This window comes from Ovis aries, chromosome 24, assembly GCF_016772045.2.
Source record: "Ovis aries strain OAR_USU_Benz2616 breed Rambouillet chromosome 24, ARS-UI_Ramb_v3.0, whole genome shotgun sequence".
Taxonomy (NCBI): Eukaryota; Metazoa; Chordata; class Mammalia; order Artiodactyla; family Bovidae; genus Ovis; species Ovis aries.
The window spans coordinates 34,279,118-34,304,630 of record NC_056077.1 but is presented as its reverse complement, the minus strand read 5'-3'; the positions used below and the strand labels follow the sequence as shown (position 1 = coordinate 34,304,630).

The following is a 25,513-nucleotide window of genomic DNA, read 5'->3' as shown; positions in this document are numbered from 1 at the left end:
CGTCCGCGTCGCGTGCGCAGTGACGTAGTCGGCGCGCGTCGACGCGGCGCGCTGCGCGGTGCACGCTGGGATATTTAAGTCTTCTCCGCGGCGCGGAGCCGCGATGTCTCCGGCGGCTGTGGCGGCTGGAGGAGGCAACCGACGGCGGCCGATAGCGAGTGTCAGGGAGGGCCGCGGCTGGGGCTGTGGCCGGCCGGCCGGGGCGGCGCTTCTCGGCCTGTCGCTGCTCGGCCTCGTGCTGTACCTGGTGCCGGCGGCGGCTGCGCTGGCCTGGCTTGCTGTGGGGGCTACTGCGGCCTGGTGGGGACTGAGCCGCGAGCCCCGAGGTTCGCGCGCGCTCTCCTCGCTCGTTTGGAACGCGCGGCGTCGGCGAACACTGCTCGCCTCGCCTCCTGCCAAATCGGCAGCAAACGGAAATCTCCTAGAGCCGCGGAGCCCACTCGAAGGACCCGACCCCGCTGAACTGCTCCTCATGGGCAGTTACCTGGGCAAGCCCGGCCCTCCACAGCCTGCCCCCGCCCCGGAGGCTAGGGACGTGCGGGAGAGGCCGGGGCGCCGCCCTCCCGTCCGCACCGCGTCCCCGGCTCAGTCGGCGCATCCCCAGCGTGTTCAAGTTCACCCGTCCCTCCCCACTTCTCTTCTCCGACCCTCCAGGAGGCCTTCCTACCGGTAAGATAACCCTGATCTTACCCACAGCCTCTCCTCTGTCGCCTGGCTTTGAGTTGAGGACTTGACTTTTAAATCCGATTTTCTTTTCCATTAAGTCCAAAGTGGATTTTGTGTTGTTTTGTCCTCTTAATCACCCTGATGCGTGTCTACCGACTCCTGTCCGCCTTTACCCTTTGGACTGAGATGTAATGCCACAGCGGTTCCCTTCCTTTCAGTTCTTAAAACCATATGAATTTTCATGCAGTATAGATTTAGCAGAATACTTGATAAACAATTAACTATCCCTGTTTCTTGTGAAAATATATTTGTCTTTCAAGTGTAGTTAAAAATAATTTGTTAGATCCATCTCCACCCCCCACCTCTCCCACTCCACCCCTCCCCCACTGGTTTAGACCACTAATTGAAATTCTGTGGTTTAGCCAAGCTCAAAGAGGTGGTGTTCCCAGGAAACATCTCTTTGATCAATAAAACTTGATAAAGATGATCCATGAGAATACAAAAATTTGATGAAAATACTAGTCATGAAAAGTACATTTAGTTGAGAAGAGGAACATTTAGGTGTTTAAAATGTTTGACTTTGAGTATATATCACTGACATCACATAAAAGATTTAAGCATCTTGAAAAGTTCCTCCCTGCACATATTGTCCCACACTTTTCTTCCATTGTAATTTACTTGTGTGGGTAAGGTTTTCAATTTCCCTCTCAAATTGTTGGAAGTCCATTGTAGGCACAGCTGTTATGCACCTGTCACTTTCTGCCCTTAGATGAAATGAGGGAAAGTTGCCATAAAAATACTGTGTGTTTTATGTTGCCTAAAAAGTTTAAAGCGTCTAAAAAATATCTGAACCCACATGGTTCTTCAATCATTTAAATTTTCTGATGTTTCTTCAAGCTTCTTTGGTATCTTGCATTCTCCACAGGGACTGTGGGACTTTATCACATCGGTTTGTAGTAACACCTCGAAGGCGATATCCAATCCAGCAGGCCCAGTATTCCTTGCTGGGGGTACTTCCCACAGTATGCTGGAATGGTTGTCACAAGAAGACCGTGCTGTCTCCTCGTAATTCCAAAATGGTGTGCAGCCCAGTGACAGTGAGGATTGCGCCTCCGGATAGCAAACTGACTCGTTCTCCATTGTGAGTATTGTCGAATGTCTGTATTTCCTTTATTCTTTTTCGGTTCTCTGACAAAGCAGAAAGAGAAATAGCTGCTTATTTGAATGAGAAATCCCAAATTCTAGTAATTGAACCATCTTTTGGTTTCGTTTGCCTTAGAATGTATCTTTGATTGCCTAGGGTGATTTCTGTGAGTGTATAAAATTATACTTTTGCTTACTGGTTAGCTCCTGATGTCCCGTGACTGAAGTCTGTGCTGTGTGGCTTGGTAATTAGAATACCTTGATGTTGGAATCTTGTCTTTCATTGCAGACCAGAACAGATTATCAACTCAACACTGTCTTCACCATCAACTAGTGCCCCAGATCCATGTGCAAAGGAGACTGTGCTGAACGCCCTCAAAGAGAGAAAGAAAAGGACAGTGGAGGAGGAAGACCAAATATTTGCTGATGGCCAGGAAAATAAAAGAAGGTAACAGGACCAACAGAGTAATTAACAGGCTTCTCCCATGGGCTCCCAGGTTTTGTTGAAATATAGGGTCACTCTCCAGAGATACACAAGCCAGCTGCAGTTTGTGACCCTTAGTAGATTCCCTTCTGTGGTTTTCATAGAAGTGGTTGATAATAAGATCTTAAATTAGTGCTGTTCATTTTCTGGGACATGTGTTAGATAAATTTTGTAGTTTGCTTTTTGTGTAAGTACTAGAGATAAGCCGGCAACTATAAGCCAGGTTAACCTTGTACTTTTGATACAAACCAGTTAAACTTTATTTTTGAGAGAGCATGCTTAAAGTCTTCCCCTCAGAGTCTCCTGGTGTTTAATTATTTGGGTAACCACCAATTTCACTGTTGTAATTGTGCTGAGGGGAATGCTTGGCAAACAGAAGTGAGGACGAGAGTATGGTAGATATGTCAGTAATGAGACTAAAACCACTTTCATTATTTGCTTTTCTGTATGGACGATGCAATAAACAGTCTATCAAGGCTTTAACAGGGTTTGCAAGGAGTCAGTTAAGGATTCCAGTCGTTTTTTTAGTTCAGTAAATGGAGCACCCACTATATGTCAGAGCCTATTCCAGGTACAGTGGATAGAGCTTTGAATAAGACAGAGTCCTCATGGGTTTGAGAGAGACCAGAGAAAAAGGATAATAAAAATAAACAAGGTAATCATAGATTATAAACATGTAGAGATAAACAGTAATATAACAGAGGGCAATGAAAAGGGGGCTTCTTTATATACGGTGGTCAAAGAAGTGTTCTCTGAGGAGACAGCAGCCTCACACTAAAAAATCATTGGCCCCATTACCTAGACAAGATTGTTCATATCCTACAGGGTAAAAATTGGTTAGCTTTGATACTTCAGATAACAAAATTGAGTAGGGAAACATTAATGCAAGTATATTTATGTCATAGAAAGATCAAGTAATGATGACTAGAGATAAATATGATTGGCATGTGAGCAGTTTGACCTAATGTCAACTAGCTGAGCAGGAGTGGCAGGGGGTAAGGAGGTGTGGAGGTAGGAGAAGAAATATCTCTATGGTTCACCTAGGTTTCTCATGCTCTCCAGGGTGGTAATTTTTCTTGACCCTAATGAGCCTATACTTGAGGATTCTATATTATCTTTCCCATGATAGGAATAAGTGATAATTATGTGCACCATGCAAAGCCCTTCTATGTGATAGGTCAAGTTTTTCTTGAACAGACTTGCCATATTAACCTGTAGAGCACCGCAGGAGTGTGGGTTGACCCCTAAAGTGTTGTTTTTGTTTTTAATTTGGGTATGGTAGGATGGTAAATTTGTGATTCTGATACTTCAGTGAGAAATTAGCAAATAATTGAAACAACTTAATAGTTCAAAAGGTCTTGAAATATTTTCATACTTTCCTTACTGCCCTAAATCTTAGGATAAATTTAACTTTGGGGATCTTTGTGGTTGAAGCATCCCTCTTGTCTCGCAGGGAACCTGTGCTCCATGGAAATAGTATAAAGTCTCGAGAATATGGGAGTATGATTTGGGGCCGGGGGAGAAGTAATCTCGTTTAACTGAGAGTGTTTTGATTTGTCGTAGGCGCCATGACAGCAGCGGGAGCGGACACTCTGCGTTTGAGCCCCTGGTGGCCAATGGAGCCCCTGCTGCTTTTGTGCCCAAGTAAGTGGAAATCTGTGCATGAGATGTACACTGTTTGGAAAAGGGGCTTTATCAGAAATTAATTGTCCCGTTGACTTTCTTCTTTGCTTTTGTATTGCTTTATTAATTCAGGTTCACATCTTTGAAATCAGAGAGGAACTTTTGAGTAGCTTGCCACAATTATTATCTTCTAATTCCTTTTAATATTCTTTCACTAATATGGACAAAATATGCTAAAGCTAGGAGGGTTTATAAATATATTTAATAACCAGGTGTATGAACAGACACAAGGTTGGTGCAATGGATAAAATGTGACAATATGAAATTGAAGATAAAATACTACATCTCTACATTTGAGTTTAAATACATTTGAGGAGGAATTGATCTGCTTAATCTGAGCTAGTAGTATAGTATGGCTGCCCAAAAAAGCTAATGTGCTCCTATCTGTGCTGATAGAACAGAAACTGACATGAGGCTGGTTAGTGGTAGTCCTGCTTCTCTAACTTCTGCTTGGATTGTCAGTGGAGTGTGTTTGGTTTGGTGTACTACACTGTAAGAGAGGATGTGGGTGGTGGTGGGCGGAGCAGTTTGAAGGTGTATAAATACTAGCCCAGAGATAAACAATCTCAAGGAGAATAAGGAAGTTTGGATATTGGTGGCTCAGATGGTAAAGTGTCTGCCTACAATGCGGGAGACCGGGTTCAATCCCTGGGTTGGGAAGATCTCCTGGAGAAGGAAATGGCAACCCACTCCAGTATTCTTGCCTGGAAAATCCCATGGACAGAGGAACCTGGTAGGCTATTGTCCATGGGGTCACGAAGAGTCAGACACAACTGAACAACTTCACTTTCACTTTAACTTCACTCCAAAAAAATGGAAGGACTGTCAGGTCAAAAAAGAAAAACAACTTGCTCAGTACAACTCCAAGTAGTATCCATTAGTGAGTGTATCCAAGTTAGAGGGAAAAGCATTTTCATCCAGTATAAGAATAAACTGGTCTGTGGTTTGGTATCATAACAGAGATTGAATGGCTCTTCTATAGGAAAGAGGTATAGGGATTCTGTTTAGTTGAAAGTTTAGAAAAGATAGTTAATTCCTCTTAACTCTGATTTTTTTTTTAAAACAGTTTTATCGGATTATAATTGGCGAATAATAAGCTGCCTGTTTAAAGTATATAGTTTGATAAGTTGTGACGTGCATACAGCTGTGAAACCATCATGACAGTCAAGATACTGAACATATTGTCACTTCCAAAAATTTTCCTGTGTCCCTTAGTAATACCTCCTTTCAGCTTGCCCCGATCTCCAGGTGTCCGCTGATTGTTTTGTCACTATAGGTTCAGTTCAGTTCAGTCGCTCAGTCGTGTCCGACTCTTTGCAACAACATGAATCGCAGCACGCCAGGCCTCCCTGTCCATCACCATCTCCCGGGGTTCACTCAGACTCACGTCCATCGAGTCAATGATGCCATCCAGCCATCTCATCCTCTGTCGTCCCCTTCTCCTTCTGCCCCCAATCCCTCCCAGCATCAGAGTCTTTTCCAATGAGTTATCTCTTCGCATGAGGTGGCCAAAGTACTGGAGTTTCAGCTTTAGCATCATTCCTTCCAAAGAAATCCCAGGGCTAATCTAGGTTAGTGTGCATCTTCTAGAATGTTAGGCAGTGGACTCATGCTTTTGATTTTTAAAACATTTGACTTTCTTTTCCTGGCTGTCAGATATATTTAGCCAAATTGTTATTAATTAGGAGCATTTTTTTTTTTTTTTAAAGAAAGATTCTGTGTCCATGGACAGAACCTTAAAAGAATGTCTTTATTAATGCATCTAACTATCTTCTCCCCTTCTTCTTAGGCCTGGGTCTCTGAAGAGAGGTCTTAATTCACAGAACTCAGATGATCACCTGAATAAGAGATCCCGCACCTCTTCTGTGAGCTCCCTGACAAGCAGCACGTACACAGGTGGTATCCCCAGCTCCAGCCGCAATGCCATCACCAGTTCCTACAGCTCCACGCGTGGTCTCTCTCAGGTACATTCATCTTGTGCTGTGGGAGACATGGGTTCCCAGCACTAATTAATCGATCAGCCAGTGTTCACTCCCACCTTCTACCGTCAGATAGTGGTATTACCACTAATAGATACAAACACTTGAGTGATAACTACAGACCAGTGGAGCAGAATAGAAAGCTCTAAAAGTAGAGCAGTCATGTGTGGAAGCTTGATACAAGACAGAGCCATTACTGCAGATACATGGGCAAGAGGTGCATAGCTCAGTGAATGATAATTAATTTTATCAACAGGTAGATCAAGTAGTCCAGATTGCATTGGATCATAAAAGAAATTTATCCTCTGCCCCTGCTGCTAAGTCACTTCAGTCGTGTACGACTCTGTGTGACCCCATAGATGGCAGCCCACCAGGCTTCCCCGCCCCTGGGATTCTCCAGGCAAGAACACTGGAGTGGGTTGCCATTTCCTTCTCCAGTGCATGAAAGTAAAAAGTGAAAGTGAAGTCGCTCAGTCATGTCCAACCCTCAGCGACCCCATGGACTGCAGCCTTCCAGGCTCCTCCGTCCATGGGATTTTTCAGGCAAGAGTACGGGAGTGGGGTGCCATTGCATTGAGAATTTGATGAGATTTTTAAAATGTTGTCATTCTCTTTTTTAGAAAGAGAATGTAGTAGATAGCCTAGGGAACAGAGCAAGCTTTGCTACCACACAGATACACAGATGTGGGTTCCAGTCTTGGCTCTGACAGTAGCTCTGGGGCTTTGGGCTAATCACTTAAACTCTATTTCTCATTTCTGAAGGATTATTGTAAAGACTGAAGGTAGTGTTTGAAAAGTACCCATTTCAGTGCCTGTTTAATACTCTAGTAGCTAAGTAAAAATAAAGCTTGTGTGGAGGAAGATTTTCCAGGGGAGAAAAATTTTGAGTTAAGTTATACAGAACGGTCTTAGAGTAATATAGATGAAAGATGAAGATCTCAGTTGTAGGAATGCTAAAAGGATACAGCCTTTGCCTTGAGCACTTTCTCTGGGCTAGACCCTGTACTAACCAAGCACTTTACATAGATTTCCTCAATTAATCATGACAGCAGGCATATTAAGTATACACTCATCCCTATTTTAAGAATCTTATGTCAGATTTCAAACGTACACAAAAAGAAAATGCCATGATGGACCTCTGTGTAGCTTTACTAGTTAACAGCATTTTGTCAATCATGTTCCATCAACCTCTGCCCCCCATTTGTTTTGCTGTTACGTTTTAAAGTAAATTGAGGACTTCCCTGGTAGTCCAGTGGTTAAGAATTTGCCTGCCAGTGTAGGGGACATGGGTTCAATCCCTGGTTTGGGAAGATTCCACATGCTGCAGGGCAACAAGTCCATACGCCACAGTTAATGAGCCCCGCTCTTGAGCCTGCCAGCCACAACTAGAGAAGTCACCACAAGGAGACGTGTGTGCGCTGCAACAAGAGAAAGTCCTTGCATAGCAGCAAAGACCCAGCACAGCCAAAAATAAACAAACAAAAATAAAGAAAGTTTAAAATAAAAAACAATAAACTGCAAACATGTCATTTCAGCTATAGGTCCTTCCATATATTTTTAGATTTTTTTTCACATGAATAAGTACGATACCATTATTCCTCTTAAATTATTTATAATAACTTTAATATTAGCTAATATCACTTCATATCTAAATTGCACTTATTACCATAAACTGTCTTATTGCAGTCACACTGTTTGAATCAGGGACTAAAAATCAATTCATGACATTTGTTTCATATTTCTCTTAGGCTCTTTTAATCTACACTACTATTGTTACTACTCTTTTTTTTTCTTCATGCTTTTGAAAAAAAGTAGATGATTTTGTTCTGTAGGATTTCCCACATTTTGGATTAAGTTTGCATCATCATGGTGTCATTTTAACTTATACACTATCCCCTGTTTTCTGAGACTTGATTACATTTAAGTTCAGTTAATCTGGCAGAATATTGCACAGGTGGTACTGTGTACGCTGAATTTTTTTTTTTGGTACTGTGTACTTTGGGTTAGGGCTTCCCAGGTGGCTCAGTGCTAAAGAATCTGCCTGTCAATGCAGGATACCCCAGAAACGTGGGTTCAATCCCTGGGTCAGGAAGATCCTTTGGAGGAGGAGATGGCAACCCACTCCAGTGTTCTTGCTTGGAATATCCCATGAAAAGAGGAGCCTGGTGGGCTACAGTCCAGGGGGTCACAAAGAGTCAGAGATGACTGACCAACCACTCACGCACATACTTTGGATTGCATCTTGTCAGGAATAGATGAAGTCTGGTTGTTTCTTTTTGATGTTAGTCAGTGGGGATTGCCAGTCTAATCTGTTTTAGAAGGTTTAGCAGGTTGCAAAATGGGGATTTCCTTGGTTGTCCAATGGTTAGGACTCGGTGTTTTCACTGCTGGGCCCCCAGTTTGACCCCCGGTAGGGCAGCTAAGATCCAGCAGCCCTTGTGGCTTGGCCAAAGGAAGAACAAGCAAAACGGGCTTCTCATGCATTGCTGGTTGGGAGCATCGGTTGGTCCCCTTCCCTGCAGGGCAGGGTGGCAGTGTTGCCGACAGTAGAGATGCACATGCCCTTTGATCCAGCAGGTTTGCTTTGAGGAATTAACCCTACACATACGTCAGAGACATACACGAGGATGCTGGTTGTGCCATTGTTCTAGTAGTGGGAGCTTGGAAGCCGTGTGAGCATGCCTTTTTCGGAGACTGGTTGAATAACTTATAGTATTTCTGTAAGTTGAAATACTACGTAACTGTTAAAAAGAATAGGGCAGTTTTAATAGGTACTGATGTAAATGGTCTCAAAGTGTAGTTTTAAAAATGCATAGTGCAGAGCTGTGTATAGTGTCCTCTATTCATCCTGCGGTTTCTTGCATCTTTTGATGTGTGTAGAATAACTTTGACAGGATGTATTAGAAACTGGTAATAACTGTTGAAATAGGAAGGAAATTTTTTACTGTGTACTTGCTGGAATATATTTTATATTTTGGCCACGGTGGGCCTTCGTTGTTTGTGGGCTTTCTCTAGTTGCAGCAAGCAGGGGTTGCTCTTCATTGCTTCTCATTGCAGTGGCTTCTCTTATTGCGGAGCACAGGCTCCAAGGTGCACAGGCTTCGGCAGTTGTAACACTTGGGCTCAGTAGTTGTGGTGCACAGGCTAGTTGCTTCACAGCATGTGGGATCTTCAGGGACCAGGGATCGAACCGGTGTCCCTTGCGTCGCAAGGCATATTCTTAATCACTGGACCACCAGGGAAGTTCCCAGACTACCTTTGATATCAGGGAACGCCACTTGGTGAGAAGACAGATGTATGGATAATTCTCATATAATGATAAATACCACTATGTTACAGAAGTCATAAATGTCATGATAATGTATTTTTAAAAATAAAGTTAATGAAATAAAACTGAAAATTTGGTGAGACCAAAACCAAACTAGTTTACTAGGTTATCTTCATTGGAACAGTTTCTTAATTGACTTTTATTGTTTCCATAGATAACATGGAGCAAATATGTACGTCTTAGCTCTAAACTGTGAAGTGATTGTGACATCTTCTTTTTTAACATATGCCAAAAGTACATTCTTCCGTTCTACTTTTATTAGTTAGCATGCCATTAGTTCTTCAGACTTTTTCTTAGTTACTTAAAAGGAGATGTTATATGCAGTGATGAACAGAACTTTATCAAAGGTCAGATGATAGACTATCAACCAGGGTCAATCTTACTTGTGTTCGACTTTTAGCTGTGGAAGAGGAGTGGTCCCAGTTCGTCTCCCTTCTCTAGCCCAGCCTCATCCCGCTCCCAGACACCAGAGAGGCCAGCAAAGAAAGTCAGGTAAGGTAATCAGGTCCATCTAGTCAAGGCTATGGGTTTCCCAGTAGTCATGTATGGGTGTGAGAGTTGGACTCTGAAGAAAGCTGAGTGCTGAAGAACTGATGCTTTTGAACTGTGGTGTTGGAGAAGACTCTTGAGAGTCCTTTGGACTGCAAGGAGATCCAACCAGTCCATCCTAAAGGAGATCAGTCCTGGGTGTTCATTGGAAGGACTGATACTGAAGCTGAAACTTCAATACTTTGGCCACCTGATGCGAAGAGTTGACTCATTGGAAAAGACCCTGATGCTGGGAAATGTTGAGGGCAGGAGGAGAAGGGGACGACAGAGGATGAGATGGTTGGATGGTTCACCAACTTGACGGACTTGAGTTTGGCTAAACTCCGGGAAGTGGTGATGGACAGGGAGGCCTGGTGTGCTGCAGTCCATGAGGTCGCAAAGAGTTGGACACAACTGAGTAACTGAACTGAATCCATTATTAATTGCTGCATGGATTAATGAGAGGGGCAGGAAAGGAGGGACATTTACTTGGCTCCTGGGTTTTCCTCAGCTCTGATTTGGAGGACTGAAGAATCAGCATGTAGATGACAGTGAACTGCCCACCTGAGTCGCTCTCATCTCTCCCCATTCTTTTGTTCCCAACTGTAGAGGCCACGGGCTCTCTCCCCCACACTGTAGCATTAGTGGTGGGGGTGCAGGAGTAGAGATCGCATAGAACAGGGCAGACAGAGTGGATGATGTCAGTGGGCAGCAGACTTCACATTCTGGACTCCAGCGGACCCTCTGGGCACCTGCGGTCAACTGTAGGGATCAGGCCTGTGACTAGAGGTTTTAGGAACTTGGTGGGCTGTAAGTAAGGTTTTGAAAAGTGTCGATTTGTGGTGGTTTCTTAAGACAAAGGTTTCTCCATGGCTTCCATAAACTGCCTCCATTCATTTCTATTGGGATTTTCTTTTGACTTCTATTTTTTTTGTCCTGGCCTACTGAGGTCCTAAATCATGGTGGTTCTAGACTAGTTGGTAGGCAAGCAGGTACAGGAAGTTATCCAGTACTTTCTGTCAGCAAGTCTTTCTAAACTTAATTGTGCCTTTTTCTCCTGCAGAGAAGAGGAGCTTTCTCATCATTCTTGCTCTTCAGCTCCGTTGGTAACAGACAAGGAGTCCCCGGGAGAAAAGGGTAAGTTGATGAGTGCACTAGAGCAGCTGTTGGTGGAAGTATGGAGCACTGCCTTGTGAAGGGCCTGGTGGGCGCAGAGAAGGATGCTTCTGTCTTTCAGAGGCTTAGAGTCAGGTAAGGGAGAAAGGTGACTCAGAGAAATACAGTAGGATACGTGATGACAGTAGGCTATGGATGAGTTTAGGTTGAGGTATCTGTGAGCAGTCCAGATGACTGTTGTCCAGTAAGCAGTTTTCTGGGCTTCCCTGGTGGCTCAGTGGTAAAGAATCCACCTGCTAATACATGAGACACAGGTTTGATCCATGGGTCGGGAAGGTCTGGAGAAGGAAATGGCAACCCACCCTAGTATTCTTGCCTGAAAAACCCCATGGACAGAGGACCCTGGCAGGCTACAGTCCAGAGAGTTGCAAAGAGTTGGACATGACTGAACAACAGCAGAAGTAGTTGGATACTTTGATTTGGAGCAATTATCCCTTTATATCCTCTTGACTGTTAGAAATAATCTAGCAAACACCATCCAAGAGCCCAAATCATGGAAAATAGAATCTTTCAGAGATACCCAGTGAAAATTCAGTGTTAAAAAAAAAAAAAAGAAAATTCAGTGTTAAAAACAGGAGATAGATAACCTGTCCATTTCTGGCAGAGAAAAAATTATTTCTTTCTTTCTTTAGTTGCCAATCCAACCACGTGGAAGAAGCAGAACTCATGGAATTCCCCATCAACACCTGGCAGCTCTGGGCAGCGTAAACGGAAGGTTCAACTGCTGCCCTCTAGGCGAGGAGACCAGCTGACCTTGGTATGGTCCTGTCCCTCTACTTCTGCCCACCCCAGCTTAGCTCTACCTTAAGAAGGCTAAATACAGGATTCTTACAGTTTCTCCTGATTGACAATTCTTTTTCTCTTTGGTAGCCTCCACCTCCCCAGCTTGGTTATTCGATCACTGCTGAGGACTTGGACTTGGAAAAGAAAGCTTCGTTACAATGGTTTAACAAGGTCTTAGAGGATAAGACTGGTAAGGAATATAAATCAGTTTCACACTCCAGAGAGGCTTTGTATCCTTGGGTTTTATTTTGGTCTTTCTCATGTGGGAAATCCATTTGGGCCCTCAGTGGAATCTGGAGAATGGTGAGCATTGAAGGGAGACCTTTGTGAGTTATACCGAGGCCCTGAACTTCCCGTGCTCCATGATCTGCAACTGGAAAGAGTTCCCAAACAGTGTCATCTTTTCTTTCATCCCTAGACACTGCCTCGACCTCTGTCACCGAGGCCCCACCTGCCAGTCAGTCTTCTTTCACTGTGACCCTGCCTGCCGCTGGGACTGCTTCATCCGCAACCTCCCTCCAAGCCCCTGGCGCTAACCCCCTGTTGGAGAGCTTGAAGAAGATGCAGAATTCCCCGGGGATGCCTTCCCTCCCTGGTGAGTGGGAGAGCTTACTTTGTTTTGTTTGCTTTTTGGCCGCACCATACAGCTTGTAGGATCTTAATCCCCTGACCAGGGATCAAACCCAGACCGCTGCAGTGGAAGCGTGGAGTCCTAGCTACTGGACTGCCAGTGAGTTCCCAGGAGAGCTTGCTTCGGCGTGTGTAATGACATCAGCTTTTGTTTAGGTAGAAGTAAAAGTGCCAGGACTTCGCTGGTGGTATATGGGTAAGAAGAGTCTACCTGCCAGTGCAGGGGACTCAGATTTTTCTTTAAAATTATTTTAATTGGAGGCTAATTACGATATTGTGGTGGTTTTTGCCGTACATTGACATGAATCAGCCACGGGTGTACATGTGAGGGGACTCAGATTTGATCCCTGGTCTGGGAAGATTCCACATACTGCAGGGCAGCTAAGCCCACATGCTCTAGGACCTGTGAGCCACAGCTACTGAATCTTGGGTGCCTGGAGCCCCTGCTTCACAGCAAAAGAAGCCACCACAGTGAGAAGCCCACGCACCACAACCAGAGAGTAGCCCCCGCTCATGGCCACTAGAGAAAGCCCATGCGCAGCAGCAAGGCCCGACACAGCCAAGTCATTCAACAACAAAAAAAGTTTTTTAAAGAAGTAAAAGCACTATGCTCATCAATTCCTGGAAATTGTTCCAAAGGTTGACCCTGTTCTAGCTCCTCTAACCAGAGCTGGTGCAGGCTTAAGAGCTTTAGAAGCTGTCATCAGTTTTAGGGAATGGCTGCAACACTCAGAGCTGAGGGAGGCAGCTTAGTTTTGGTCGCCAAGTGGCTCTTGATTTGAAACCCAGTCCCTCAGCTCCTCTGAGCCTTGTTTGTCATCATCTGTGAGATGAGAAAATAAAGCTGACCTCGTGAGGTGTCCCGGAAGTGTCAGTGATCACATGGTTAGGATGTCTTATCCCACACTTAGACTGCGGTCACAAGGTAACATTACTCTTCTCGAAGTTTCCAAGGTCTGCTGCTGTTCAGCCTTCCTGGCACTGCATATACACACACTCCTCTGCTGCGCTTTATCGTATCGTAAAATGTGTCAGGCATCCAGATGGCTCAGAGACCATCTCCTCATTCACGGTTGTGTGCTCTCTACTTGCACCTTGTGGGTCGGTATAGCACGGTGCATCTCTATTAGCTGTGTAAGGTGTATCTAGATTATTGACTGGACTTAAGTTCAGGTGATTGGCATTTTCTTTGTTTCTATATGTGTTATCCCCAGCAGGGCCCACGTTTTATCCTCTTCTGAAATCTTTCTTATGATCTCTGAAGGGTAGAGATTACAAACACTGGCCTGTTTTCAGGAATGAACACTTTTTAAAAGTTCTGTGACATGGATTTAGTCGTAATTGTTGACTGTTGAATCCCGAGCACTGTGCTGGGCCTTGAGCACCATCACATCTGAAGTAGTCCAGATTTGCCTTCTCCACTTTGTTTCTCCACAGAGCCTGCTGGAGTGACCACCCCTGTGGCCGATTCGCCACACCGTCACATCTGCAGTATTCCAGATTTGCTTTCTCCACTTTCTTTCTCCACAGAGCCTGCTGCAGTGACCACTACTGTGGCCGATTCACCCCCAAAGACACCCAGTCCTCTGGCCTCTCTGAGCTCCTCACAGTCAGGAGCGCTTCCAGCCACCTCCTCCGACTCCAGATCCACCACTGCTCTCTTGGGGCTGACCCCGGCTTCTTCCCCAGGACCCGTCACCGATGCCGCCAAGTCCCCTCCGGCCCCTTCAGCTGAGACATCCGCCAAATCTCAGGCCCTGTCTACCCCGCCTCCCAGCCCCAAGCAGAGCATCCTGTTTGGAATGCTGAGCACCCCAGCTGCTAACCCTCCTGCCTCTGTAGCCCCTGCTATGTCTTCAGCATCGCCCATGTTCAGGCCCATTTTTGTGGCCCCCCTGAAAAGCGAGAGTGGGGACCCCTTGCCCTCTAGCCCTTCCACGGTCACAGCCGTGGCATCTTCTAGCTCGGCCCTCCCCACGACTACCAGCAGCACAGCCCCCACTTTCAAGCCAATCTTTAGTAGTGTGGGGCCACCCACATCTGTGCCCGGGCTAACTCCCTTCTTCAAGCAAACAGCTACTCTGGCCACTACCACGAGTGCCCCTCTCTTCACCGGCCAGGCCACTGCCACCTCCACAGTGACTTCCGTGACCACAGCCAGCACCTCCACAGACTCTGCTCCGAAGCCCGCGTTCAGCTTCGGTGTGAGCAGTGTGACCAGCACCCTGAGCAGTGTGACCAGCACCGCTGCTTCCGCCTCCCAGCCCTTCCTCTTTGGGACTCCCCCGACTTCTGGTGCCAGCTTCACCCCAGCTGGGGGCTCCATATTCCAATTTGGCAAGCCTCCCGCCCTGCCCACCTCCACATCAGTCACCACCTTTGGCCAGTCGCTTCCCAGTGCCCCTCAGACAGCCCCCAGCAGCAGCAGCAGCAGCACTGGCTTCAGCGGTTTTGGCAGCAGCCTCAGCACCTCCGCTCCAGCCACCACCGGCCAGCCCACGCTGACGTTCAGCAGCACCGCCACCCCAGCCTTCAACATTCCCTTTGCCTCGGGCACCAAGCCCACTCTCCCATCCTACCCGGGCGCCAACCCCCAGTCCACCTTCGGGGCCACCGAGGGGCAGCCGCAGGGGGCTGCCAAGCCGGCTCTCGTGCCCAGCTTTGGCAGCTCTTTCACTTTTGGAAACTCTGCAGCCCCAACCCCGACTGCGACCCCAGCGCCGACCCCAGCCCAGCCAGCGTTCGGCGGCGCCGCTCAGCCGGCGTTTGGCAGTCTGAAAGCCACACCCTCCGCCTTCGGCACCTCCACCAGCACCCGGCCAGCCTTTGGCAGCACCACAGCTGTTTTCTCGTTTGGTGCGGCCACCACCTCTGGCTTTGGTGCTACCACCCAGACTACCAGCAGCGGGACCAGCGGCTCAGTGTTCGGCGGCACAACACCGTCGCCCTTCATGTTTGGGGGACCAGCCACCCCGGCTGGGAGTGGGGCCTTTGGGCTGAGTGTGGCCACCCCGGGCACCAGCGCTGCCTCTGGAGCATTCGGCTTCGGGGCAGGACAGAGTGGGACCACCGGCAGCACAGCGCCTTTTGGGGGAGGCTTGAGTCAAAACAGCTTGGGCACACCCAGCCAGACCACATCCTTTGCCTTCAGTGTGACCAGCACACCGGACAGCAAACCTGTGTTTGGAGGTATGATCCCGAGTTGACTTGGCCCACGGGGCAGTGTCCACTTGTTGGAGCTTTATATAGGGGTAGTGAGGAGACGGGCGTTAAATGTGTCAATACAGTATCAGTTTCTTGGTAAGATCTGTGATTACTGAGTGCAGAGGAATGCCTTTCTGAGAAAGTAACAAACTTAATCTCCGAGACTGTGACGAGAAGGGTTTGGGGTGTGGGTGGAGGCGGGTGTGAGACGGCCCCGCAGGACCTCCCGAGTAGTCGCTTCGTAGGCGGGGAGATGGTGTAGGATCACAGGCAGTGTCGCACACTCTGTGGTTGTGAGTGAGGCCCGTCAGCACTGTTGTTCCCAGCCATGTTCAGTTGTGAGATGTAGGCCTAAATTAAATGGTAGCTGGTGAAGCCAGCCTGTTGAATCTGAAGCAAGTACAGTGGGAGGGGTGGTGGCCAGGTGTTCTGGGGGTCTGAGGGGAGGGGGGGTCTGGAGCAGTGGTGGTGATGGGTGGGAGGGGAGGGAAAGCCTGAGTGGCAGAAATCTGCCTTCCACCCCCCCCCGCCACGCCCCCCAGCCAGCCTCCTCCTACATGAGGGAAGGCAGGGCTGAAGGGACGGTAGGACTGGGTGGGGAGTCCCAGTGGGCCTCAGGGCGGAGAGGGGAGGACAGGTGAACGAGGAGAGACGCAGCGCATCTAGTCCTGACGGGGGGAGGTAGTTGGGCTCCGGCTGAAGGCAGAGGTCCACTGAGTCGGCCCCTGTGCTGGGTTTGTTGGCTGAGGGAATGCAGGGGCCCTGCTCCTTAGGTGGCCAAAAGCCAGCCCTGCCGTGGCACCGCTGGTAGCTGGGAGGCTCGCCCGGGGTAGCGGGTGTGAAGGTCAGTGCTGTCTTCAGTGGGGGGACCCAGGGCCCAGGTGTCCTTCGGGAAGGCCCTGCCAGGAGCCGAGCTCCCTCGAGGCTCCTCCCCCACTGCTCCCCAGCCTGGTCCCTACAGCTCTCTCTATTTCTCCATCCTAGGCACCTCCACGCCCACCTTCGGTCAGAACACCCCAGCCCCTGGGGTGGGAGCAGCTGGCAGCAGCCTCTCCTTTGGGGCATCCTCAACACCTGCCCAAGGCTTTGTCGGAGTTGGACCTTTTGGTAAGTGGCCAGTGTGACCTCGTCTCCTCTCTGAAGAGGGGTGGGGCGGGCTGGCAGCATCCAGCTGTCTGAGGCCCGTCCAGGAGTCCAGCAACACCCATGTTTGGAGTTGGGCAACTGACCATTCGGAAGCCAGGTGAAAATGCTGGTCCGGGCCTTGTTCCCAGACTGTCTGTGGTCTTGTGATTTTGCATTTTTAACCAGCGCCTCTCCCAGAGGGATTGCCGTTTTCCAGTGCCCACTTAGAGCATTTAGAGAAGTGCTCCTGGGTCCCAGCCGCCCTGATGAGATCTTGTTGAATCTTTCCAGGATCGACAGCCCCTTCCTTTTCCATTGGTGCGGGATCCAAGACCCCAGGGGCTCGACAGCGGCTACAGGCCCGGAGGCAGCACACCCGCAAGAAATAGCCTTCGTCCCTCACCCAGCCCCCCACCACCCCTTGCCCAAATCCGGACCTCGGCACCTGCTAGGAAGAGCCTCTGATCCTTCTGGTTCCGCCACACAGACCAACCCCAGGCCTCTGGCTTCAGCCCGCAGGGAGGTAGTGGCAGCGCCAGGGTCTGTTTCCCTCTCTCAGGAAGCAGAAGCCCCAGGTCGGGGGGGTCATGGGGGGAGGGATGTGGCAGGGCAGAAGCTGTTACCTTACTTGAACTGGTGAAGCTGGAGAGAACTAAAGAAACATCTGTACATACTGTCCACTTCCTTCCCCGACGCTCGTGTAGTGTGTGAGCTCAGGCAGGCAACCTGCTGCCCACCTGCTCCCCGAGAGCCATCTTGGCTGGAGGCCAGCAGGTCAAGCCCTGCTGCCTGCATCTCTGTGCACTTGATGGGTTGGGGTGGACCGTCCCCGAAGCCGCACCGGGCTTGGCTTGGCTGTACAAGTGGCTTCCCCCCCGCCCCAGTCCCATGAGGGGACTGTTTCCCCACTTCTTGCTGCTTCATCCCTTACTGGTTCCTTGCAGGGTCAATTCCTTTTAAAATGATCCTGAGTCTAGCTTTGCCTTGGAGACCCCAGCGGGTGCAGCTCCTGCTATTCCACTTCCTCCTGCCAAGTCCGAGCCGACCTTTCACCCCCAACCCGCTCTGCCAGTTTGGCCCCTCAGAGCTTGGTGGCTCAAGACTGTTAGCCTGGCAGACCCAGGGGTGGTACCTCCCTCCGGAGAGGGAAGCTCTTGGCACAGGCAGGACACACTGCACACACACAGCCGCCCCACCCTGCTGCTTTCAGCTGCCTGCTCACCCACCGTCCCCATTGGCCTCCCGGGCCCGTCTGCCTCTCCGGGATCGTCTGTTTAAAGCTTTGTCCTGTGTTACTTTGTCTGATGCTCATATGTCTGTTGCTCTTTGAATCGAGTTTGGAGGAAGAATTGAATTGTGTGAGTGGCGGCATGTTGGTAGTGCCGGACTTAACTGTTGCTCAAGTTTCTGGGGCCTCGCTCATCGAGTGTGGAAAGTGGCACCACTCTGTGGCTCCAAGTGCCGAGTCTTGAATTCTCACATGGTGTTTCGACTTTAAAGGGCTGGCAGCCCAGGAGGACGGGGCCATGGGGAAGGGCTTCTGCCCTATGCTCGCTCTTTCCCACCTACCCAACCTCAGTGTCTGTAGTATATGGTAGAAACCCTAAATTAATGAACCGCTTTTTAAAATTGCCGTCTTCCTCCCTCCCTTCCCTTCCCTTCTCCCTTTGTTCCCAACCCAAGCCCCTTACCCCAGGCCCATGAGCCTTGCTGCCATGCCCATCCTCTTTGGGAGAAGTATGAATGCGTGTGTCTAAATTAAAAGAAAAAAAATATTTAAACATTTTTTAACAATAAAAATTTATTTTTGTATTTAAGCTAAATTGCCTTTTAAATTCCTTCAAGCTTGGTTCATTGAGGTGGTTCAGTATAAATGCTATTTGACTAGAGATTAGTTGTGTAGAGTTAAGTTATGCCTGTGTGAAGAAGAGGCTCAGATGCTGTCCCGGCAGCATTCCTGAGGGACTTGAGCTTCTTCTGGAAACAGAAAAATGTAATTCTTATTTTATGAATAATGTGACGTAGGTGTAACTAGTCCCCTCCCCTTTGTGACTGAGGGTGAATGGTTCGTGGCGGGGGATACACCTCCACACCCTGAGAGCTCTGTTGCGTGTGGAGCTGGGGGGGGGGCCTGAGTCCCGGGTACCTGCTCGGATGGGAGGGAGCGGGCACGGGTCTAGAAATCAGGCTGCTGCCTATACCTCACGGAAGGTAGACCCTCAGCTCGATTACCTCAGCTCCACAGGCAGGACAGCTGGTCCAGGAGCCCCCCCGCCCCAAGTGTGAGCGCGTGAATGTGGGTGTGGACACGTACGTGCACTGGACAGGGACGGGAGGCTGGGACTTTCCATTATAAACGAAGACTGAATTCCTGTGAGTCTAGTTGGAATTTTTAGTATGAATGTGAGATTTTTCTCCTTGCTTATGTCATTAAGAATAAAAAAACTGTGATCTATCGTAGACCGTGTCCTGCGTTTTATTTTTGTGAGCAGCAGTGCGTCTCACCCACAAAAGCACAGCCCAGGGAAGGGACCCAAAGCAGAGGAGTGTCCCGTCTCTCTCCAGCTGGAGGAACGGGGTTTCCGGTCTTCTTCCTCCAGCCATAACCAGACTGCCACCTGGGGCCGAGGGCCTGAGAGGAGTCGGCGCTCTGCGCCTGCTAAGTGCCAGGGGTAGCCGCCGCTTTCCGCCGCCTCTTCTTCCCCTTTGGGGCTGGGCTGGGCGTCAGCTCTGAGTCTGCCGCTTCAGCCTGTGAAACAGAGCTAGAAGAAAAGTAAAGCGGGTGAGATGTGCCCCAGTCCTCCAGCCTCTTCCAGGGAGGCCCCCCTGGTCACTCACCTCGGCACCTCTACCCGTTCAAGCACCGCGATGAAGAAGCCACCGGTGAGCGTGGTCTCGGGGGAGGCCCGGAGGCAGTGTTCAGCGCCTGGAAAGGCGCCGAGGCCTCGGTGCGGCCAGGAGGGGAGCACGGCAGCCAGCCTGCAGGCAGGCATTGGGATGGGCTTCTAGGTCAGAGGCAGCCCCCTCCCCAAGGCTCTGGTGGACACCTACTACCTGAAGGCCCCCAGGCTCTGCTGCAGGGCGGCGTGCACCACATCTTCATTCTCTTCCTGGCAGACGGAGCACGTGGAGTAGACGAGGCGTCGCAGGGCGGGGAACGTGAGCGCGTGGCTCAGCGCCCGCTGCTGGAAGGCAGCCAGTGCTCGCAGGCGCTCCGGGCTCGGCATGCCAGCCTTGGGCTCCTCCAGCTGTCTGCTGGGCATCCCTAGGGAAGAGTGCTTTCAGCACAGCCAGCCTGGAAGAGCAGGTCCCGCTTCCAGGAGAGCACGTCTGCCACGGGTCACAGGAACCAAACCTCAGGCCAGGACAACCGACTACCCCTCACGCCCCAAGGTTGCCCTGGGTCCGTGGGCCCTGGGCCGTGCTCCCCGCCATCTCACCAGAGCCGCTACAGGAGGGATCCAGCAAGATGTACTGGACCTGACAGTAACGCTGGTCCGAGGGCGAGACCGTCAGGAAGTCCTGCTCGGCCAGCTCACAGCAGGAGACCCCCGCCCGGGCCAGCAGGGTAGCCATAGACGCCAGTCGCTTGGCATCCTGGTCAAAGGCAAAGATCTTCCTAGGGAGGAGGGCAGAGTCGAAGTGAAGTGAGAGCTTAATGGAGCACATAAGAGCCCACAGCTCTGACACAGTAACACGTACGTGAAGTCAGGACACACAGACCATTTAAATGTCTTTAACTTCTAAAAAGCTCAGTAGTCAGAAATAGCTGGCCTGGGCTCTGTACTCCGAGGGCTCGGGGACTCACATCTCCTACCTGCCGCCCACTGGGAAGCTTAGGGAGCTGCCCTAGGTCCAGAAGGCAACACTGAAAGGCAAGCCCTCCTTTCAGCCTGCAGGACTTCCTGGAATAAGTGCTCCTTATCTCTTCCTACAAAGTACGGGATCAGATCCCACCCCACTCCTGTCTGACCATGGCACTCACCCTTGGTTCTTGAGAAGAGCAGCCAGGTGACTGGTCTTATTGCCTGGGGCAGCGCATGCATCGATGACGTGGGACCCCGGGGGCGGAGCCAGCAGCATGGCCGGGAGACAACTTGCCTGGCGGCGCAGAGCACAGGGGCTGGGTGAACAGAGGCCCCAGGCTGACCACCGCCCACCTGTTTCCCCCCTTTCCACCCATACTCCCTACCTTGTCTTGCAGGATGAGGTGACCGGCTTGGTACAGTGGATGGTCATGCAGATCTGTTTGGGCAGGAAACACAAGCAACTCTGGCAGCAAGGGATCCAGGAGAAAACACTTCCCTTTGAGGGCCCTGATGTCATCGAGGCTGCCAGGGAATACGAACTGCTTATTTCACATTTTATGCCTCACTCCATGCCAGGTACCAGCCAGGCACTTCACACGTCACCTGACTGCTTACTGGTTGGACAAAAGCTTAAAACTGCTGTGAGTATATTAACACGCTGATAAGACAGAGACAACAGTTCAGAGAACGGGGTTCTCAGGCCAGACTCTGTGTCCAGAAGATGCCAGAGGTGGAGACATGGGCACCTCAGCCTCTGTACTTCTTGAAAACGGTAGGTATTAAATGACATGCAAACCTCGTAGGAAAAGATTTCGCACACATTAGGCTTGCAACAGCCAGTACTATCAGAACATAACCCTGGGGGGAGAGGCCTGGTACAGGGAGGTGAGTACTGAGTCGATTCCTGATGGATGAATTAGTACCCAGAGGAGCTGAGGTGAAAACTTTGTTCTCTAAACTATGGAAAAGCACTGTCCATTCACTTGCCCCATGTAGAAAACATGAGAGAATAACAACTCAGATGAGAAAGCTAACAAGCAGCGGAAAGAAAAACTGAGTCACTCAGCCGTGTCTGACTCTTTGAGACCCCCTGGACTGTAGCCCACCAGGCTCCCCTGTCCATGGAATTCTCCAGGCAAGAATACTGGAGTGGGAAGCCATTCCCTTCTCCAGGGGATCTTCCCAACTCAGGGATCAAACCCAGGCCTCCCACATTGCAGGCACATTCTTGACCATCTGAGCCACCAGGGAAGCCTGACAAGTAGCAGCGCTGGCATCCAAACCGACACACAGCCATCCTCCACCACCCTGGTCTCTGCAGGCCGACAGGGAGACATCTGCAACAGATGAGGGCGATGGAGGCAGAGGACGCCGCTTCCCAGAGCGGTGAGGGGACAGAACAGGAGGCAGGAGTGCAGGGGCGGGGCGGCCACGGAGCAGCAAGCACCGCGGGAACACAGGTGCACAGCAGACGCGCCTGGAAGGGGCAGGGAGGCACAGCCCAGCGGAGGGCCAAGGGTTTTCAGTGAGGGAGTAAAGCGTCAGATCTGCGTTCAGAACTTTCTGCAGCCAACACAGAGAGGACGAGTGTGACAGCAAAGTCTGGACGTGGGGAGGCCGGCTGAGGGTTCTCGCGCCAGCCACGACAGGATATGATGCTGAAACCTAGGCAGTGTCCGGAAGGAGAGACTCTAAAGGCAGAGCAGTGAACGCCCAGACAGACAGGAGGGAGGCGTGTACAATGACTCAGTTTCGACTTTGACCAGATGGGTGCGCAATAGTGACATCTGTCAAAACAAGGAGTGCACCAGATGCCAAGTTTAGGGATGCAAGGATGTGAAGTAATCGATGTGTGATATACCGCAAACAGGACAAAAATCACATGGCCATCTCAACAGATGCAGCAAAGGCATTTGAAAAAATTCAGCATCCACTCATGATAAAAATTCTCATCAAACTTGGTACTGAAGGAACATATAGCAACGTAATAAAGTCTGTATATGACAAACCCACAGCTCACATCACACTCAATGGGGAAAGGCTGAAAGTTCTTCCTCTAAAATCAAGCACAAGACAAGGACGGCTACTCCAGTCACTTCTATTTATTTATTTATTTTTTTTTTTTCAGGTAATAATATTTTTATTTTCAACTGGAGGATGCTATCAAGTCTATCCTTTTATAAAAAACATACAATGCTTCTTATATAATTCTTTTTTTTTTTTTTTTAAATTTTAAAATCTTTAATTCTTACATGCATTCCCAAACATGAACCCCCTCCCACCTCCCTCCCCATAACATCTTTCTGGGTCATCCCCATGCACCAGCCCCAAGCATGCTGCATCCTGCGTCAGACATAGACTGGCGATTCAATTCACATGATAGTATACATGTTAGAATGTCATTCTCCCAAATCATCCCACCCTCTCCTCTCCTCTGTGTCCAAAAGTCCGTTATACACATCTGTGTCTCTTTCCCTGTCTTGCATACAGGGTCGTCATTGCCATCTTCTAAATTCCATATATGTGTTAGTATACTGTATTGGTGTTTTTCTTTCTGGCTTACTTCACTCTGTATAATCGGCTCCAGTTTCATCCATCTCATCAGAACTGATTCAAATGAATTCTTTTTAACGGCTGAGTAATACTCCATTGTGTATATGTACCACAGCTTTCTTATCCATTCATCTGCTGATGGACATCTAGGTTGTTTCCATGTCCTGGCTATTATAAACAGCCAGTCACTTCTATTTAATACAGCATTCCACGCTCAGTCGCGTCTGACTCTCTGCGACCCCCATTGACTGCAGCCCGCCAAACTGCTCTGTCCAAGGGATTTTCCAGGCAAGAATACTGGAGTAGTTTGCCATTTCCTCCTCCAGGGGTTCTTCCTGATTTAAGGTTTGAACCTGCATCCCCTGCACTGGTAGGCTGATTCTTAACCACTGAGCCACCTGGAAAGCCCATTCCATGCTCAGGTAGGGTTCTAAACTCACCCAGAAGCCCGACCCTGGTAGGAGAAACCTTGTCTCTTAAAATAATCAATGGCATCTTCAGCGCAGGTCTTCAAAGTGTTCACTCGCACAAATCGAGGCACCTGGGAGGCTAGGAAGCAATCAGCAGTGAGTGAGCAGGAACCGGGCCCTCTCCTGAGGGCCTGATGGCTATCCCCCATCTCCACAACACCTCCCAGCTCACCTGAGCCAGGCTTGGATCCCACTTCCAACAGGTCCTCATTCCGGCTCACACCTTGACGAACCTTGAGCCGCGCCAACTCAGCCTTCAGCCTGGCCTGGTGCCGCTCCAGCAGAGGTTTCCATCGTCCCCCACGCCCTCTAAAGCCTCTTCCCAGCAGTAAGTCATATACTAGCACCTGGGATGGAGAAAGGAGGCAAGAAAACCTTGAGTATGAAGATCCTGGAACTCCACAGGGCTGGAACTGGAAAAGTTAAACAGACCACTTATCAAGATAGTAATGGGTAAAAGTGAGCTTCCCTGTTCAAGGTCACACAAGAAATTGACAGACAGGTACACGATCTGAACCTGGTACCTGGCTTCCCAGTCCCGAACCCCTTCCCCATGCTTCTCACCAGGAAAAGCTCTGGATCTGAACCCTCCTCGTCAACATCACCTTTTCGTTTTACCTAAACAGAGCCTGCTGCACTATCAACACTTTGGTCTTCTGTTTCTTTCACACAAGGCTCAAAGTTAAAGCATGTGCTCTGCTGCTAAGTCGCTTCAGTCGTGTCCGACTCTGTGCGACCCCACAGACGGCAGCCCACCAGGCTACCCCGTCCCTAAGATTCTCCAGGCAAGAACACTGGAGTGGGTTGCCATTTCCTTCTCCAATGCATGAAAGAGAAAAGTGAAAGTGAAGTCGCTCAGTCGTGTCCGACTCTGCAACCCCATGGACTGCAGTCTACCAGGCTCCTCCGTCCATGGGATTTTCCAGGCGAAAGTACTGGAGTGGGGTGCCATTGCCTTCGCCTAAAGTATGTGCACCTCCTCTCAATTCATAAACCAGTGAGGGGCTGCGCCTCCTCATTTCGGAGGAGCGACTTGCTAGCATCACACAGCGGACGGCGACGGAGCAGACACCCTAAGGTTAGGAGGGGCTCACCCTCCTGTTGGAGACAGAAATGGCAACCCACTCCAGTATTCTTACCTGGAGAATCCTGTGGACAGAGGAGCCTGGTGGGCTGCTGTCCATGGGGTCGCAGAGAGTCGGACACGACTGAAGCGATTTAGCATGCACCCTTCTGTTACCTTGGCTAGGTGCGGCCGCAGCTTCTTCTCGGCTCGCAGGAGGCCGGCGTTGGCGATCACGGCGTCCAGCACGGCGGAGTAACGCTGCGTTTCGCACACCAGCGCGTACAGCTGCTTCACGTTCTGCGCTCGGCCGAGAAGACCCAGGTGAGACGCGGGCCGGGCGGAGCTAGCGCCCCGCCGGGGACCCCCTCCCGGGCACGAACCCCGAACCCTGCTACCTGGAAGTTGCTGGCGTACACCAGCCCCTTGAGCGAACCCTGGCGGCTCTCCACGCCGGCCAGCACGGCCGCCGCTGCCGAGTACACCGCCATGCTCCGTGCCCGCGCGAGCGCCTTTACGGCTCTGTCGCGACGCGCGCGCGCGTCCGCACCGCCCCCACCTGACTTCCGGGGTCAAAGGGCACGGGTGTTCCGGACCCGGAAGTCCCCGTACCCATTCAGGTGGTCCCAGGGCGTGTGACAGTTCACACTCCTGTAAGGGTCTGGAGGCCGACGCAGAGAACCCGGCTGACCACTTCTTCGCAGCTCTTTGCGTTTTTCTTTCAATCCTTGCCGATATCACAGGCAAACAATGAGATTTTATTGATGTTTTAATTTCTGTGATTGAGGTTAAACATTTTCCCGTTATTGGTCGTTTGTATTTCTTCTATTATGACATGTAGATGTCTTTGGCTTACCGCTCTACTGTCTGTTCAGTTCAGTTGCTCAGT

General features: G+C 49.8%; 2 protein-coding genes across 2 annotated transcripts; one reads left to right on the top strand and one right to left on the bottom strand.

Annotated features, from left to right (window-relative positions):
- The first annotated feature begins 76 nt into the window (after positions 1-76).
- On the top strand, positions 77-19,189 carry POM121C (POM121 transmembrane nucleoporin C). Its single transcript, XM_004023458.5, has 13 exons — positions 77-669; positions 1,592-1,807; positions 2,099-2,257; positions 3,857-3,937; positions 5,766-5,940; positions 9,684-9,775; positions 10,875-10,948; positions 11,620-11,744; positions 11,858-11,960; positions 12,189-12,365; positions 13,931-15,589; positions 16,589-16,711; positions 17,021-19,189. Exons 1-13 carry the CDS (start codon positions 104-106, stop codon positions 17,116-17,118), a joined length of 3,648 nt encoding a protein of 1,215 aa, XP_004023507.3. The 5' UTR covers positions 77-103; the 3' UTR covers positions 17,119-19,189.
- Positions 19,183-25,142, bottom strand: NSUN5 (NOP2/Sun RNA methyltransferase 5). The gene is made up of 10 exons (XM_027961938.2): positions 25,023-25,142; positions 24,802-24,924; positions 23,734-23,908; positions 23,532-23,640; positions 20,922-21,060; positions 20,715-20,830; positions 20,170-20,348; positions 19,784-19,994; positions 19,568-19,708; positions 19,183-19,491 (listed from the first exon to the last, which is right to left on the bottom strand). Exons 1-10 carry the CDS (start codon positions 25,113-25,115, stop codon positions 19,389-19,391), a joined length of 1,389 nt encoding a protein of 462 aa, XP_027817739.1. The 5' UTR covers positions 25,116-25,142; the 3' UTR covers positions 19,183-19,388.
- Positions 25,143-25,513: the final 371 nt, after the last annotated feature.